Below are 18,286 nucleotides of genomic sequence, written 5' to 3' on the forward strand. Positions count from 1 at the left end.
GACGTATATTAAGCAGATCTGGCTTTCAGGTATAGCTTCCTATAAAGCTGACTTTAATAATTTCAAGGGAAAAATTTTTCCGGGACTGGGTATCGAACCCAGGACCTTTTGCTGAACATGCCAACGCTCTACCAACTGAGCTACCCAGGAACTCTAACAATTTTTCTCTTGAAATTGTTGAAATCAACTTCACAGGGAGCTATACCTGAAAGCCATATTTGCATTCTTCTTATTTTATAAAGAAAAAGTAATCGCAATCGATTTTTGAAAATATATTTTTCTTAATCTACTCGTACATAGTTTAATTTACATTGTGTGTAAATTTTATATTTGTAGAAGGCCTGGAAGTATGTTAAAAAGGTTTAGATGTCAAACCCTGCACCTTCCACCACATCCCTTTTGTTGACTTTTCAGTGCATTTCTTTCGAATATACATTTTTTGCAGGATCTAAAGCCTTTTCTCAAAAACTATAAATTCCAGTGCTATGATTTTTTTTTAGGAGTTGTTCATTACATATTGCTCAACATTTGGAGCTACAGTGATAATTCATTATTTACATTTTTATTTAATAGGATATTATATGAAGAATAAATTTATTATTTTTGCAACCCTAAGCTCAAAATTTTACAATCACCCATCTCCGCTCCACCCATCCTTCATCATATGGTAATGCGGAATTTCTGCACTGAAATATACGTAGGCCTACTTCGGTACATCACAGTAATATGATATGCGTAAATAATCACTTAGTGATTTAAGACGGCGCTTATTCCGTCGGATCCCGGCCACTTAGTCACTCGTAATGAGTGCACATCTGCACATAGTGTTGTTGTACATTGTGCCACTGTCACACATCTGAGGGTGGCCACTAAAGGGAAATTAAGTGGTGGAACTTAAACTGAGAGGATTCAGTCCGACATCGGAACTGGAATCCGGTGTGACTTAGTGGATAAAGCGTCAGCAAGTAGAGCTGAAAACCCGGGTTCGAGTCCCGGTGCCGTAGAGAATTTTTCTCTGCTCCTCCCATCCTTCATCATATGGTAATGCAGAATTTCTGCACTGAAATATCATACGTACTTCGGTACATCACAATAAGAAAGAAAGTAAAAGCCCATTCACAATGAAAATTAAACATAACCGTAACATAAACACAGAAGTTTGCGCCCAGGCTACCAAATGGGATCATTCACAATGATTCACATAAGCATTGACATAAACATTACCGTAAGACGTTAACATGAAAGTTTGCAAACTCCAAACTTCCATGCTTACGCTTACGTGATCTGCAAACAGAACACAATCGTGGAGCGCTGAAGTATACGACAGAATATGAGGAAATGGCGTCGTTGTTATGTTTCCATGGTTACCAAGTATGTTTGCGGTTATGTTTATGTTCCCATCGTGAATGATGGTATGACTTCTTGATTTTACCGTAACGTTTATATTCTTAAGTTAACGCTTACGTTATGTTTAATTTTCATTGTGAATGAGCCTTAAGCGTGCGAATTCTAAATGAGACTATAGAGCAAGTGGACAGCTTCAAATACTTGAGGTGTAGGCCCCTAGTGTAAGCAGTAACATGAGCTGCTGCCAGGAAGTCAAAAGGAGAATAGCAATGGCCAAGGAAGCTTTTAATAGAAAAAGGAGCATCTTCTGCGGACCCAAGGAAGAGACTAGTGAAATGCTTTGTATGGAGTGTGGCATTATATGATGGCAGAAACATGGACATTACGACGAAATGAAAGAAACATGGACATTACGATGAAATGAAGACTAGAAGCATTTGAAATGTGGATATGGAGAAAAGTGGAACGTGTGTAGTGGACATACAGAATAAGAAATGAAGCTGTGTTGGAAAGAGTGGGTGAAGAAAGAATGATGCTGAAACTGATCAGGAAAAGGAAAAGAAATTGTTTGGGTCACTGTCTCAAAAGAAACTGTCTACTGAAGGTTGGACTGGAAGGAATGGTGAACGGGAGAAGAGTTCGGAATAGAAGATGTCAGATGATAGACGACATTAAGATACATGGATCATACGAGGAGACAAAAAGGAAGGCAGAAAATAGAAAAGATTGGAGAAAGCTGGGTTTGCAGTGGAAAACCTGCCTTTGAGCAGAACACTGAATGAATGAATTAATTAATTAGACATAACATGGTTAGAGTGTCTCATAGCTAATCAATTAAACACGGTCCGGTACCGCTGAGGCAACGGAATTCGCCACCGTGCACAGATTGGAAACTTTTCCAGTTTTGCCTACTATGTAGGCAAACCTGTCCAGCGGAGAAGTCGGATGTGTTGCCGAGAGCGTCCAAGAACCGGTCCTGGATGAATGGGAGTCGTGTCTGTGGTTTACTGTTGGGCTTACTACGACTTCCCCTCTACTCCCAGATCCCCGGTTCGATGTCGACCGGATAATAAAACTGACAACAAGGCAGCTCTCCGAGGCTACTATCCCGTTAACTCCTCGTCTAAATGAGGAACGCTAGAATCTTCATTCAATTCCTTTATCTCCTGTACACTTCCTTTTCACCGCATATGAATGCATTTTTTGAGTATTTTAGCCTCTCTGCCTTCAATCGTGGCGATCTGAGTTCGGTGCGCGTCTCAGTCGTGAAGGAATTTGTTATGGTCAAAGTGAGTCTCTCTGGGTTCTCCTGTTTCCCTCACCATTAACATAGTTCCACGGAAAGTCTATAAATCAACTTCACACTGCGAGGTTCCGAGCCAGACCTCCAGAACAAATAAGAGATGGCTGAAATTTGTGCATATTCGAGTTTAATAAAGACTAATAAGTTCTTGTTAATCTAGTTTTTCAGTTTTAGTCACATATTTGTAATTGTAATTATAAATTTAATACTAATTGTAATTTATTGTTCATATTATAGTTGGAATCTCCTGGTAGAGGGGCAGAGAAGGCCTGACGGCCTTATCTCTACCAGGTTAAATAAATAAATACTACTAAATACTAAATACAATTTACATTGAACCAAAGTAAATCGTGACTTAGGGCCGAATTCATAGTCAACACTCATCGTGTAAGGAAACACTTAAGCAGTTGCTTATAATAATTTCCAATTCATAAATCCCACTGAAGTGAACACTTATTCAAATAAGGTAGCTTGTCAGCTTACTCAAGTGTTTCCTCATATGCATTGTAATCAGCTGATTCAGTATACAATGGATGATGATTATGATTTAATTTAATTTATTGAGTTCTGTAATTAAAATGAAAATGAGTTTCGGCAAGCAAAAGATATATCAGAGATATGGAAAACCCTTTAGAAATGATCAACAATTTAAGAGGAGATACCGTTTCGACAAGAACACTGTTGTGAATATTCTGGTGTCTCTCATTTCAATTCACAATACAACCATGAGGCTTACCGATTTCGCCACTGCTGAAAGTACTGGTTGCTTTGAGATTTTATGATACAGCAGCATTTCAGGTAGGCTAGATTTAAGCGGCATTTTTTTTCGAAAAGTATTCACGTCCCAAAAAAGTGTCTTTGCATTTTTGCTTGTATTCTACCCAAGGAATAAGCTGTTAAAATTTGAGTAATTATATCACTTCCACTTTGTTTAGCATAAAAATAACTGAAAAATAAATTAAAATGATTTACTTACAGGAATATTTCCGGAGTTTGTATTAAACTCAACTGCAAATTTATTCCATGTCAATTTCTTCTTTTGGAAAGAACAATTATCTTTTTTTTTTTTTACTTTCGACGATATCTCCATATTTCATAACTAGTTATCTTAGCTCACTTCTTTCTTTTCTGTAAAATGCTTTTGGACATCTTGTATAATTTTTAGCTCTATAATATTTACTTCTGTATTTGTGTATGATAATAATGCCGACTTAACAATTTGAAGGCGCTGGAAAACAATTGAATGTAGGAAAGCGCTCACGTCTAGCCATGTTGCCATATTTCTTTCGATGTCAAGGGAATGCTCAGGGCATATGAATGAGTAGCGTCTCTGCAATACGATCAGAAATAAGTGCTAAGGAAATGCTCATTACTTAAGTGTTTCCTCATTTTATAAGTGACGACTATGAATTCGACCCTTATAGTCCTAATTACAAGGGTTGGATAAAAAGTTATGGCAACACTGCTGTCACATGACGATGGTGCGTTCGAGAGCTGCCAGCAGTGTGGACATGAACAAGGACTGTTAGATGAGTCAGTGCAGCCAGCGGCGACAGTACTCTGTCAATCTACTGCAGTGTGTAGAACGTTGACTTTCATAGGGATAGTGCGAGTGCCCTAACACCATGTTTACAAAACTAAAGCAAAGTTCCCGCATCAAAATTGAAGTGACATGAGATCGTAGTGCACAAGAATGTTATCAGGGACAGGGACTACGTGAAGTACCACCACCTTCGTCCAGCGCTCAGGAGAAAATGACGACACTTGGTGGTACAGAACCCCATCATTCCTCATGACAATGCAAGGAGTCACACCGCTGCTGCTGCTGCCAAGGACCTTTTGCGCCACTGGCAATGGAAGATTCTGTAACATTCACCGTAGTCACCCGATATGAGTCCATGTGATTACTATCTCTTCGCCAAAGTGAAAGAACCACTGTGAGGGACCCGGTACAATACCAGATATGAACTTATTCAAACTATAGAGCGGTCAATAGGGAACTTCAACAAACATGGACGTGCTGATGGTGTACGACGCCTTCCAAACATTTGCCAAAAGGTGATAAATAAGGGGGGCGACTATATTGAAGGTACGTAAATGTTGTACCCCTGTGAATAAAGCCATGTCATAATTATCGAACTGTTGCCATTACTTTTTATCCAACTTTTTGTAGATAGAAAACCTGAAAAATTATGTCTCCCGGTATCGGTCAAATTCCTGCAGAATTAATACAACAAGGTGGAAGCGCATTATCTAGCGAAATTTATAAGCTTGTACTTGCTATTTGGGAAAAGGAAATTATACCAGAACAATGGAAGGAGTCCATAATTGTACCTAAATTTAAGAAGGGGGACAAGACAAACTGTAGTAACTTTCGAGGACTATCACTTTTGTTGTCGTACAAAATTTTGTTCATTATTCTTTTGAGAAGATTAACTCCTTATGTAGATGAAATTATTGGGGATCATCATTGTGGTTTTAGGCGTAATAGATCGACTGTTGATCAGATTTTTTGTATTCGATAGATATTGGAGAAACAATGGGAGTATAAGGGTACAGTACATCAGTTATTCATAGATTTCAAAAAGGCATATGACTCGGTTAAGAGAGAAGTTTTATATGACAATCTTACTGAATTTGGTATTCCCAAGAAACTAGTTCGATTAATTAAAATGTGTCTCAATGAGTCCGTATAGGTCAGCTTCTAGCTGATGTTTTTCCTATTCACTGCGGGCTAAAGCAGGGAGATGAACTATCACCTTTACTTTTTAATTTTGCACTAGAATATGCCATTAGGAAAAACCAGAATAACAGAGAAACACTGTTAAGGTTAATAGCCGCTCCGCTTATTACAATAGCATATGGATCTCCATTCGGATTGGATCTGCGATTAATGACGTCACGATAGCGTTGAGAAATTACGGACTGGTGGAGTTCAAAAACTCTCTATTATGAATCTAACGGCATAAGACGACAACGATCCACTCCTGTGGAGTAACGGTTAGCGCGTCTGGTGGCCCGGGTTCGATTCCCGGTCGGAACAAGTTACCTGGTTGAGGTTTTTTCTGGGGTTTTCCCTCAATCCAATATGAGCAAATGCTGGGTAACTTTCAGTGCTGGAACCCTGACTCATTTCACCGGCATTATCACCTTCAATCTCATTCAGACGCTAAATAACCTGAGATGTTGATAAAGCGTCGTAAAATAACTTACTAAAATAAAAAAGACGGCAAGAAAGAGTACCTGTAAAACTGCTATTAAACAATTTTATTGACATTCGAACGGATCAACCAGTAATCCAAATCCATGTAGGCTAAAGCAGGCATGGGCAATGTGTTCCCGCGCGGGCACTGTATACATCACTTCTTCATTTCTCCCTCCACAAATATTCTACCTGTCTGCGTGTACGCACAGCAATCAGAGGTTGAACTCGGTACTACAGCGTTCTAATCAGGGGTGTGTAATGTTATGAATTATGGCGAATAAATTATAGGTTTCGTTTTAATTTCCAAGAAATATGGGAACAAGACTATTGTTCAAATCAAGATTTCAAATAACTCCCTGTAAAGTTGATTTGAATAATTTCGAGGGAAAAATTGTTCCGGAGCCGGGTATCGAACCCGGGACCTTTGGTTTGGTACGTTAAACCAAAGGTCCAGGGTTCGATACCCGGCTCCGGAACAATTTTTCCCTCGAAATTATTCAAGACTATTGTTGTTATGAATAAAGGTTAAGCTCAGTGTCTCAACTGTTCAGTTGAGATTTATACAATACGTGGTGAAGGTTACTTATGTTCCGACCACTATAGAAACTTGATAAAATATCTTGAAAATGCCTTGAATTTATAGTATTGATTATTAGAAATTGATGTGATCACTGGGAGAGCTGTATGCCCGCCCAACCCGCCCTAAATAGGCCTACGTATCTTACTTATATACGAAAATCGCCGTGCGTGAATTAAGAATACGGCCATATTTCCTTAATGTGACAGTGGATTTCAGTGTCGCCAACGTAGTAATAATAGGGCTACTACACACGTAATCAAACCTAACCTAACCTATCACATAATACACACCTAATCTAACCTAACCTAACCTGTCACATAATATTACACACCTATAGTAAAATTCCCCACGTTTAGTATCATTTCGTTTGCATGTATTACCAACCCTGCTACTTGTGGTGTGGGCCACTAGTGGAAGTGGATCGTATTTCATCGCAATACCAGGAAGAAAATATGGCGACTTTCATAATAATTACATTTAGATGTGTTAATGTAGTGATAATTCCATATATATATATATATATATATATATATATATATATATATATAGTAGCAGTGATAAAAATGTGCAATATTCCTTCAGTGGCCGGTCAATACTCTACCTTGTCCTAATACATTATAATATCAGACGGCACCTCGATCTTGAACAATAAGGATTTTGGAAAATATAGACTTATAGATAAGAATTTGAAATAGGATTATTAAAAATTGTTTATATTAATAAAATAGTTATTACGTCAGATAAAGCAGTGTATTATTTTAATCTAATTTGTTGTGCATGTTGAAATAGTGAGAAAGTTTTCAAGAATTTACAAGAATAATTTGTTAACCCACAATCAGTATTAGTTGAAAATGCAGTCCGAGCAATTTATCACATTTCAAACACATAGGTGAGTCCACACCTGTGGAGTAACAGTCACCGCGTCTGGCTGCGAAACCAGGTGGCCCGGGTTCGAAACCCGGTCGGGGCAAGTTACCTGGTTGAGGTTTTTTCCGGAGTTTTCTCTCAACCCAATACGAGCAAATGCTGGATAACTTTCGGTGCTGGACCCCGGATGATTTCACTGGCATTATCACCTTCATTTCATTCAGACGCTAAATAACCTAGATGTTGATACAGTGTCGTAAAATAACCCAATAAAATAAAACATAGGCGAGTCATAGAGAATAAATTTGTTTCAAATGCCAGGTAAAACCGGCAAGGAGTTGTATGAGTTATTACCTAATAACAAGTCACCTGACTTACGTAAGTTCACAGTTAATATGCTGGCAATCTTTGAATCCACGTATGTCTGCGTACTTTTTTTTTTCTAAAATGAACCTGATGAAAAATATTGTGCGTACACATCTAACAGCCTATCATCTCCTAACTGCTTTACGTTTAGGTAGTAAAAGTATTCATCCTAATATAGACAGACTCGTTTGTAGACCTATAGTATAGGAGACTTAGAGCTTACAAGTGATTATTTATAATGAGTGCTCAGCCACAGTGCCGATATGAATACCTAAAGGCCTATTGAATAGGTTGTTTATGAAAGGGCCTAAGTCTTGAATACTAAATTGTTAACAATGTAAGAAAAACTGCTTACAGGCCGAAATTTTGAAGTTAAGGCTGAAATAAAAATTGTATCATAAATTCTACTAAGCATTAGAGTTTGAAGTTTAGTCCTCTTCATATCTAAATCGATGTATCTACAGTACATCAAAAGAACAGTTATTACATTACAAACTCATTTTCACAAAATAATGACTTAGGCCCTTTCATAAATAACCCATTCTATTACGTATTTGACTTGATTTGAAATATTTAATGTATTGGCATGCCGCATTAGTTTTGTACAGTAGTGGCAAAAAAAAAACCGGACCGACACTTGTAGCTGATTTCAGAGCCTTGTTCACAGTGACAGCACGATAGACTGGTAACTTGGTTGGCAAGTTGGTATAGCGCTGGCCTTCTATGCCCAAGGTTGCGGGTTCGGTCCCGGGCCAGGTCGATGGCATTTAAGTGTGCTTAAATGCGACAGGCTCATGTCAGTAGATTTACTGGCATGTAAAAGAACTCCTGCGGGACAAAATTCCGGCACATCCGGCGACGCTGATATAACCTCTGCAGTTGCGAGCGTCGTTAAATAAAACATAACATTTTAACATTTAAGACTGGTAACTAAGACTTTCGTGGTTCGAATCCTGCTTGGGAAGGAAACTTTTTTTTTTGTTGCTTATTCAAATTTATTCCCAATACTTTTCGATTGCAGCGATATTTTACTACTTAATTAACTTATTATTCCCAGAACATGAATTTTACCAGCTTATTTTGTAATGGCTTTCGAAATGGGCTATGTCAGCAGTCGAAACTACAACAGTTTCAATGGATTACTCGCTATCTTGTGAATGCGGGCGTGGCATGCGCAGTGGCTCATTTCGGGGACTTTGATTATTCCGTCCGTCCGGTTTTTTTTGCCACTACTGTACATTCCTAGGCGGAAGAGATGTCAAGTTCATGTAGTTACCCGTTGATGTAAACACAAGAAACTACGTCCGAAATATTGTAGAAGGAGTGAACTCGATCGTTTATACCTCCCCGCCTTTATGCCCATGTCCAGCCTATAGTGATATGATGATGATGATGATGATGATGATGATGATGATGATGATGATGATGATGGTGATGATGATTACGACGACGACGATGATGACTTCGACAAGTTTGTCGTAACCCCATGTCTTTTGGACCTGTCATTAGGCAATTATATTATGCTGAGATTTTTTATTAAGACAGACCAGCCATGGCGAAAATGTGATCGTGCGCCGAGCCACTGTGTAACCTGCAACGTGCATAGCACCTATGGAAAGGGAAGTGAAGCAACTGTCTGACTTATTAACGGATTTTCATTTTCCTTACGTCAAGCACTTAAATATAATTTTATACAGTATAAGGTTACAAACTAATGTTTAGTACGTGTAACGAAGAAAGAAATGAACAATAAAACATAGGACACATTATCACAACCTGAAATTAACTATCTTCAGAATGTCTCTGCGACAGAGTTTCAAAATCATGAATTATGTCACTTACTGCCAGTCGTAGTTGATCACGAAGATATTTGTCTGTCAGTCGTGATCTAAATTTGGTTTTTACTGTTTTCATTGTTGGAAATAGGCCTACTTTTTCACAAACGTAAGTTGTAGCGAACATGGCTTCAACAGAGTAAGCGAAAGAACGAAGCTTCGAATATTTATTTTTTTGCAAAGATTTGAAAAGTTCAACGTCTGTCGAGTCCTTACATCTAGTTTTCATTTAACATCACATAGTAAATCTGCGAGTTTAAATCGAAGATCTAACCACATTATTCGTACATCTGCTGAAAAAGGATCGACGTACAGAGATGATTATGATGATGGTGATAATAATAATAATAATAATAATAATAATAATATAATAATAATATGTCTCGTGACCAGAATATTGTACGAAATGGAAATATAAAAATTGGAGATTTATCCTTCGAAGAGGTGGAAAAATTCAAATATCTTGGAGCAACAGTAACAAATATAAATGACACTCGGGAGGAAATTAAACGCAGAATAAATATGGGAAATGCGTGTTATTATTCGGTTGAGAAGCTCTTATCATCCAGTCTGCTGTCCAAAAATCTGAAAGTTAGAATTTATAAAACAGTTATATTACCGTTTCTTCTGTATGGTTGTGAAACTTGGACTCTCACTCTGAGAGAGGAACATAGGTTCAGGGTGTTTGAGAATAAGGTGCTAAGGAAAATATTTGGGGCTAAGCGGGATGAAGTTACAGTAGAATGGAGAAAGTTACACAACACAGAACTGCACGCATTGTATTCTTCACCTGACATAATTAGGAACATTAAATCCAGACGTTTGAGATGGGCAGGGCATGTAGCACGTATGGGCGAATCCAGAAATGCATATAGAGTGTTAGTTGGGAGACCGGAGGGAAAAAGACCTTTAGGGAGGCCGAAACGTAGATGGGAGGATAATATTAAATTGGATTTGAGGGAGTTGGGGTATGATGATAGAGACTGGATTAATCTTGCACAGGATAGGGACCAATGGCGGGCTTATGTGAGGGCGGCAATGAACCTTCGGGTTCCTTAAAAGCCATTTGTTGTTGATAATAATAATAATAATAATAGGCCTAATAATAATAATAATAATAATAATAATAATAATAATAATAATAATAATAATAATAATAATACTTAACCTTTTAGTGTTTCATGGGTGATATGTAGTATAATGCCGTTTTATGTTATAGGCCTACAACTGTTTTCCTCGTAATACTTGTGAACAAATCATACATTTAATATTCTCATCATATTGACAGCAAAAAATGCGTCCTCCCATCCTACTTGCAACTTTCGTTTTGTACAGGTACATGGTTTCGAGAGAGACATTGCAATGATACACCACTCGCAGGTCAGAGACAAATAAAAATGGAACGGAGTTTGACTCCAGTGAGTGAGAGGGTGGGGGTTGGGGGAGGTAGGAAACAAGATAAATGCACAGCTATCATTGCGAGCCACAATGTGCTTGCGAGTCACATTTTCGCCACGGCTGATATACACAACTGTATTAATCACATTGACATAAAATATACGTACATTTTCATCCATGCTTCAAGAGAGATTCAGACACAGGAACTTGGAATTGCGCCTTAACTGTTACATACACGAAACCTGCTTCAACTATTTCATAGAAGAAGTAAAGAATTAATTGGAAGTTACGTCAAAGGAGTTATTTTTAATATACATACTATCGTCTGGAACTTAGCAGGAATTTAATATGGTTTCCCACTCTCTGGTTAAGATTTCTAAGAATGAAGTGAAATTCATCTGTAACTCTTTACATCCTACCCCTAACCTATTAAATGTGAACGAGTCCCTAGAACCAATAAAAAAGTCAGGTATTTCCGAGAATTCACCACCTTTCTCAAGCTATAAATTTAAGGCTCTCAGGGCACTTACATCGCAGCCCCTGTTCTCATACTTCACGCTGTACATCAGACGTTGTGTTGCTGATTCATCCGGCTTGCGACTAGAATATCAGCTTTCCGTGAAGGAGACTCGATTTCAAGTCCATAATATGAAATATTTGTGACTGAAAAGCTCTGTGTTCGTAGAAGAAAAGGCGACAGATAGAACAAGAAATGACGCTGTGCTATTCTTTCTTCTTTAGATCTGCATTGTTGTCAGATCTAAAGTCTATAGACATTGTTTCACTGTTACTAAACAATGCAGCATATTGAAAATAAAACATATCCCTTAATTTTTATTTTTGTAGGTGGCCCACTTTTTTCGCCTCTCAGTGTACATACCTATTTCATTGTTATTCCTGATTGAAAACATTCCAACTCCATCTGAAACTTATTTTTGTGTGTCAAAATAACCGAAAACCACACACGAAAAGCGGGTTTATAGGCTATAAGCTTACTAGTAACTTTTTTCGCTCAAACGTAGCGCCACAGATTTTTAATTGTAGAACTACTACAATAGACCTATAATAATTAATAAAACCTGAAGAACAGTTTTATTATTAGTACGAATTAAAATCCTGGGTATTCTTTAGACCATTTCCCCCACTACTGCAGTTATGCCGTTTTTGCACACAATTGTATATAATCAATGTCGCCAACATAAGAAACAACTCGTAAAAAGTAATGCTAATATGTAATAATCCTCTAAATACCAAATTCGGTAGGAAACGTTGGTTAATATGACGAAGGTTAGGTTTGGTTTGTTAAGGTTTTTACAGCTTGTTCTCATTCGAATAATCTGATAACAAATAGACTAATGATAGATGAAGTATAGGAGTTTTCTCCACGGCCTACATTAATTTCAAACTGACATGGTATAGTTCCTTCTGTTAGTAACGCAAGAAAAGGCAACATGGTGGATGTCAGTGGGAAATGGTCTAAAATTTCTCCAGAATCCTATATGTTTTGCAATTATTGAAGAACTAGTTGCCATGGAGAGATAAACTTTCATGGCCCACTCTTTTGTAGCCTATAATTAATACTAATATAAATTGTTATTTCAGATCCTTACGTACCTAATCCATAACTTGAAGCAATACCAGAGACATCTTGCATTGATCATGCTAACTATCAGAATAAAGTAACAAACATTCTCCTGAATAATTTTGTGTCTTGAAGTTGGGCTTTTTCATTATTGTGTGATTCAATTAAAGACAGCCATGGACGATAATGAAGAGTTTTAACTTTATCGTGTTACCTCGGTACGGACACATTTCCGAACGCTAATTTTTATTGAGAAAAAATGTTTAATTACGTGTCCTCTATCATATCTGAAAATTAGGGAAAGTCACAAAAAAAAAACTCAAACAAAGGATAATAGAGGGAAATAAATCTCCATTTACTGTTGGGAATGAAGCTCCTTTGCCTTTGCAGCTAGAATCGTCGTTTGGTTCTCACCGAAGAATTTACGGATAAAATGATTTATTTAAATATGCCTATTGTCTTTCACTTTTCACTTAACATTTTAAAGTTAGAAAATCATATTAGCCTATTTACTCAACCTTAGCCAAATGACTTTCCATGCGAGGAGACCCGGTTCATATCCCGGGCGAATCCAAGGTAGAACTTCTACTACTGCGTGTTCAGTTCAAAGTGTGTCATGGCTTGCTGTATGCCGTCATGTGGCTAGCCGATGAGCCTAGAAAATTCAATCGTCCTACATTTCCGCAAAGGCGTATTACCTATGTGCAAGAGAAGTTGCATAGCAAGTACGGCGTTCATTCTGAAGAGTATTTACCGATACGTACCGTAACGCCGGTAGTGACAGAAATGTGAACTGTTTGCAAACACGTACTGGGTTGAGTTTTTTTCTTACTGTCGGGATATGGGGAGAGGGTTAAGACGATTACTTACGTACAATATTTGTTGACATTAACTTCGACGGTCAACATGGACACGGAGCATTTGATTTGTATTGTGGAATGTTGCCGTACGCAACCGATGATAACAAATACCCTGGGTACGACTTGCCCGCGCAAGAGGTTATGGTAGCATACAGACCGTACAGACCGCCATCTGTTGCTACGACACTGTACACGTTCTTAAGTTCAGATTGAACGCCTTGATTAATAGGCAACTTCTCTGACATAAAAGCTGAAACTCGCTTCAAATCGCTGACTCACCAACAGTGACGTCATGACACACTTTGAAATGAACACCCAGTAGTCAAATAAGTGTGGGACATGTTTTACTGTGGCGGCCCTCTTTGCCTGCTATTTCATCACCATTTCTGCCCAGCTCAAATCATTGTTATCACTTGGCGAGATCCACTCGCATAGGGAATGTTTCTGTTACTAGTCGATGGACGCCCTGTTGGTGAGACTTGTGAGCATGAGTGGTGATAACATTGCACATTTGGGATGATCTGTAATATCTGGTTACCGTTAGGGGATTATGTTATCCGTGTGGTATTTTCTAGACTGAAAGTTCACCGGTAGGAATTCCACTATCTCACTCTTCCAGTTGAGAGTTGGCTCATAATCAACCAAATTATGTAGCCTATAGCCTAAATGTAGGGGGAATTACGTTCATACAATAAACATGGTTGTATTAGGGCTACGTTCCGTGTCACATTCTGTTTGGAGACGTTAATTGTAAGATTATACCGATGCTGAATTCTATATTACATCTTGTTCAATTATAGGCCTACGTGATAAATTATTTCCTGAAAATGAATAAACTTTTTCACTTGGAAATGCTTTTTATTAATGCAATTATCTTTCAGTGAAAAAATTACATTTGGTACCCATGACAACCAGTGGCGTAGCATGAAATTTTGAGCAGGTGAAGCTAACTCAAGTTGTCTTTCATGCAATATGAGAAAACGTATTACAAAAATACAGTCTTAAAATAAATAGTAGTCAATTTCAAGTCAGCAGTCGAAGATTGGTTGGAACATCGTAAGTAACACCAATAAGGCATGGCCTCAAATGATACGCAGTAAAAATATGATTTCACGGTTTACACATATCTGTTAACAAATAGACACGTATACGTATAACATTAGCTCACTCCCTGTCATACTTAGAGAAATCACAATATTAGTATCATTACGTAAGTATGCGTCTGTCTTTTGGTTGTGTCCTTCATTGACAGCAAGGGAGTCGGTCATTTGTTTTTTAAATCACACTTTTGTTCGTAAGTCAGTCTTGATAATACAATTGTCCTAAAAAAATCAAGTAAATTAGTGTCAGGAACTGTTATTTCGCTCATTATTTATTACATCAGCTACAATGCACACTAACACTTCAACTGAACACAACTGACGAAAAGGGATAACTCGGAAACTACTTATTTTAAATGTTAAAGCTAGCTTCTTGCGAGCCTTGCGACTAGGGTAGTTTAGTTAGAAAGGGATGGAAAATCTGCGGGGTGGATTACACAGAAGTAACCGGTCTGCTTGGAAGCTGGTGTGTGCAGGCTTCTTGTTTACTGCTGCATCACAAATCATCCTGAGCTGCCGCATCACAATATTTAACGCGTAAATATAAACTCTATTAAAATTAATAAATCATTTTCTCCATAAACTGCAGGTTTATTATGAAATTATTATTAACTGGGGAAGCTAAGCTTTTTAGCTTACATTGACGCTACGCCACTGATGACAACCACTTCAACTGGCTTTTAAATATCATAGTGAATATACTGCTATTTTCCTTAACAATTCGGCCTAACTTCCCGTAAGTTTCTCCTCTTGTTTGGACAGTGGTCCATCCGTCACACCGGACAGTAGGCGTATATTAACAGAGGCCAAGCCAATAGGCAATACCATTCTAATACAACAAAACACCACATATTTCCAATAACGAACATTCATGTCCAAAAATAAATTTGATCCTACGATCATGGCTTCTCAATCCTCTTCTTCTTCTTCTTCTTCTTCTTCTTCTTCTTCTTGGCATTTATTGCTTTCTAGTTAGCTATTTCTTCCAGCCTCGTTATAAGTTATTGTCACCGGATTTTTATAGAGATCGCTTTGCATTGATTCCGTGTTTTATGTTTTGATGTGAAATTACAAAGCCATATTTCCGACATAGGGCCTACATACGTTTAATTTTAATAATCTAGGCCTACGTATACGATCAAAAATTGGTGAAATTCTTAATTCGTGAAGAGCGTACGTGTCACTTCCTTTTTTATTTATGTTTTGCAAATCTTGACGCTTTTTCTTGTGAATTTAATTTTATTTCCTACAAGCCTTTCACTTATTTTTTACACGATTGAATCGATAGTTATCACCGTATGATAAAATACATTGGACCCAAAAATTGAGAGAAACAATAAAATTGGTAATAAAAATGAAATCAAAACTAAAAGTTAAAAATAAAGTTACATATCAAATTTTAAAATTGTTATTTATTATTTTGCGTTAAACTCTACACTGATCCTTGTGCACCAAAAGTGGTGAGATTTTTATTCCAGAAGAAAGTGTATTATCTTTACAGTTTAATATTATATTACAGATCTTCATTTGTTCTTCACGATCAGAATCTCCTTATTCACTATCGTGTATCGACACAGATATAGCCGGAAAAAACAGAAGGATCACTTAAAATAAATGTGTAATACAATAAATTAAGTTACATTAAAATAAATGAGATAGAAAATTAAAAATAATACATTTTTATTCGGTTTTATATTCGTCAATTTGGTTTAAAAATTTTGGAATTTAGTCTAGATATAGTTTATGATAAAATAGCCTATTTTTTTTCTGTGTATCATCTTAGTAGGCTATGTCTTGTAGCTATGTTTTTTTATGGAACTAATTTTGTTTCAAGTTTTCGCTTGCCTAGCACACGAATAATCTAACACTAATTGCTGTATTTCAACATAAATCAGGTGGGGCAAAAAAAAAAAAAAACTAGAAAAAACCCTTTGAATTTATAACAACAGTAAAAAAAATTATAAAATTCTAAAATCGTTCATCAGAAGCATATCATTTTTTTTATCTTTATATTCATCGATGTTGTCGAAGAAGAACATTTTAAATCCTGAAAATAGTAGTATAATTAACTATTAAAATCAAAATTAAAAACTGTAATTAATAATTAGATCTGAAATTCAAGGAATTTAATTTTACGTTTATCGATGTCCACCAAAAGTGGTCTTTTTTATTTTTAATTCGCGAAGAAAATATTTCTGTGTTCCTGTCTGATACAATATGCTTAAGTCTTTCTTGGGAATTGTAGCATATACATTGAATGTGATACAGGTGGCCTATTCTCCTGGCGTTGACGATACGATCCATCTAAGACGCACTGTCTCTCAATGTAAGTCGAGTCGAAATGAATGCAATAAATTATTAAATAAAAACTTGTAATTAAAATTAAAAATAAAATTGAATGTCTTATTCTAAAACCATTCACCCATAGCAAACGATAAAATAAGTATGGCTATTTTTTTTTTTACTCCATTACTTCCGACTGAAATCCCAAAGTGGTGCAATTTTTATTTCATTTTCTGTTTTGTCTTTTATTTTACTGATGTCTTCATTAGAAATTTCGTTTAATTTGTCACAGATATTTTCCTATTTTTTACGCGTTTGGTCCAAGTTTCACTATCGTATGTCAACAGAGGCCGGACCGAAAAGAAAACGGTATAGCAGACGAAATGACATGGACAGCGTTTCCTTATTTCTGACGCGTTTGGTGCAAGTTTCACTATCTTATGTCAACAGAGGTCGGACCGAAAAGAAAATGGTATAGCAGACGAAATGACATGGACAGCGTTTCCTTATTTCTGACGCGTTTGGTGCAAGTTTGACTATCGTATGTCAACAAAGGCCGGACCGATAAAAAAACGGTATAACAGACGAAATCACATGGACAGCGTTTCCTTATTTCTGACGCGTTTGGTGCAAGTTTCACTATCGTATGTCAACAAAGGTCGGACCGAAAAGAAAACGGTATAGCAGACGAAATGACATGGACAGCGTTTCCTTATTTCTGACGCGTTTGGTGCCAAATTTCACTATCTTATGTCAACAAAGGCCGGACCGAAAAGAAAACGGTATAGAGACGAAATAATCTGGAGAGCGTTTTCAAGGATATTAACGATATAAAATATAGCGTATTACAGTCGGCGTCCATGATGGGCAGGTGCGTAGAGGTGACCACTCACTCACCTTGAAGTCTCACTGTTTCCACTATAAAAGTCACACACTGCGACGACGGGGCTGGCCCGGGACCGGGTCCCAGACGATTCGTGCATCCATACCGAGGTCACCAGGGGTCACTGCGTCATGGCTCAGCTGCGACGCCCGACTGTTCGCATTAATTACCATACGTCACGGCCCTCATTAGAGCGAGGCGCGTGCGCCGGCCAAATCTGGGAAGTGGGAGCCGATTGGGCGACCGAGGAGGAAGTAGGCGGAACGGCTCTCTGTGGGGGAGGCAGGCAAGGGGAGTTCCTGCAAAAATGAGTTCCGTATCGAGCCGAGCCGCGTCCCGAGCGCATGCCCGGTTCGAACCTCCGCGCCCGGCGGAGCGGTCGTCAAATATTGCGACTTTTTGTGCCGATTGCGGGCGGACTTCGGTAGTGTTTAACGACTTCTCAACCAATGGACCTGAGTTTGAGCCCCGGCAGAGTGCAGCGATTACGAGTCAGCACCTGACAACTGATTCACACATAAAACTGTTTAATTTGATGTAAAAAAAATGGGCTAAAGCACCAAGATTTAATTTAGCCAGCCTCTACTTTTGTAGTGTTACATCTTGCCCTATTCAATTCCGTTCAATTTTTTGTACCTCTCTTATGTTTCATCCTATTGTCTTGATCTGTCCTCTAT

At 37.7% G+C, this 18,286-nt stretch overlaps 1 protein-coding gene across 3 annotated transcripts in view; it reads right to left on the bottom strand.

Annotated features, from left to right (window-relative positions):
• The window catches only part of gcm (glial cells missing), a 58,368-nt gene that overhangs the window by 22,987 nt on the left and 17,095 nt on the right, over positions 1 to 18,286 (bottom strand). For 2 of the 3 annotated variants that reach the window (XR_011335351.1, XM_069842504.1), the window contains exon 1: positions 17,624 to 17,772. The exons of the other annotated variant lie outside the window; for it this stretch is intronic. Coding sequence is in view for 1 of the 2 variants with exons in the window: in XM_069842504.1 (XP_069698605.1) it covers positions 17,624 to 17,709 (86 nt within the window). In the remaining variant the exon portion in view is untranslated. Of the gene's footprint in view, positions 1 to 17,623; positions 17,773 to 18,286 lie in introns of those variants that run through there. 3 annotated transcript variants of the gene reach the window in all.

This window comes from Periplaneta americana, chromosome 12 (genome assembly GCF_040183065.1).
Source record: "Periplaneta americana isolate PAMFEO1 chromosome 12, P.americana_PAMFEO1_priV1, whole genome shotgun sequence".
NCBI lineage: Eukaryota > Metazoa > Arthropoda > Insecta > Blattodea > Blattidae > Periplaneta > Periplaneta americana.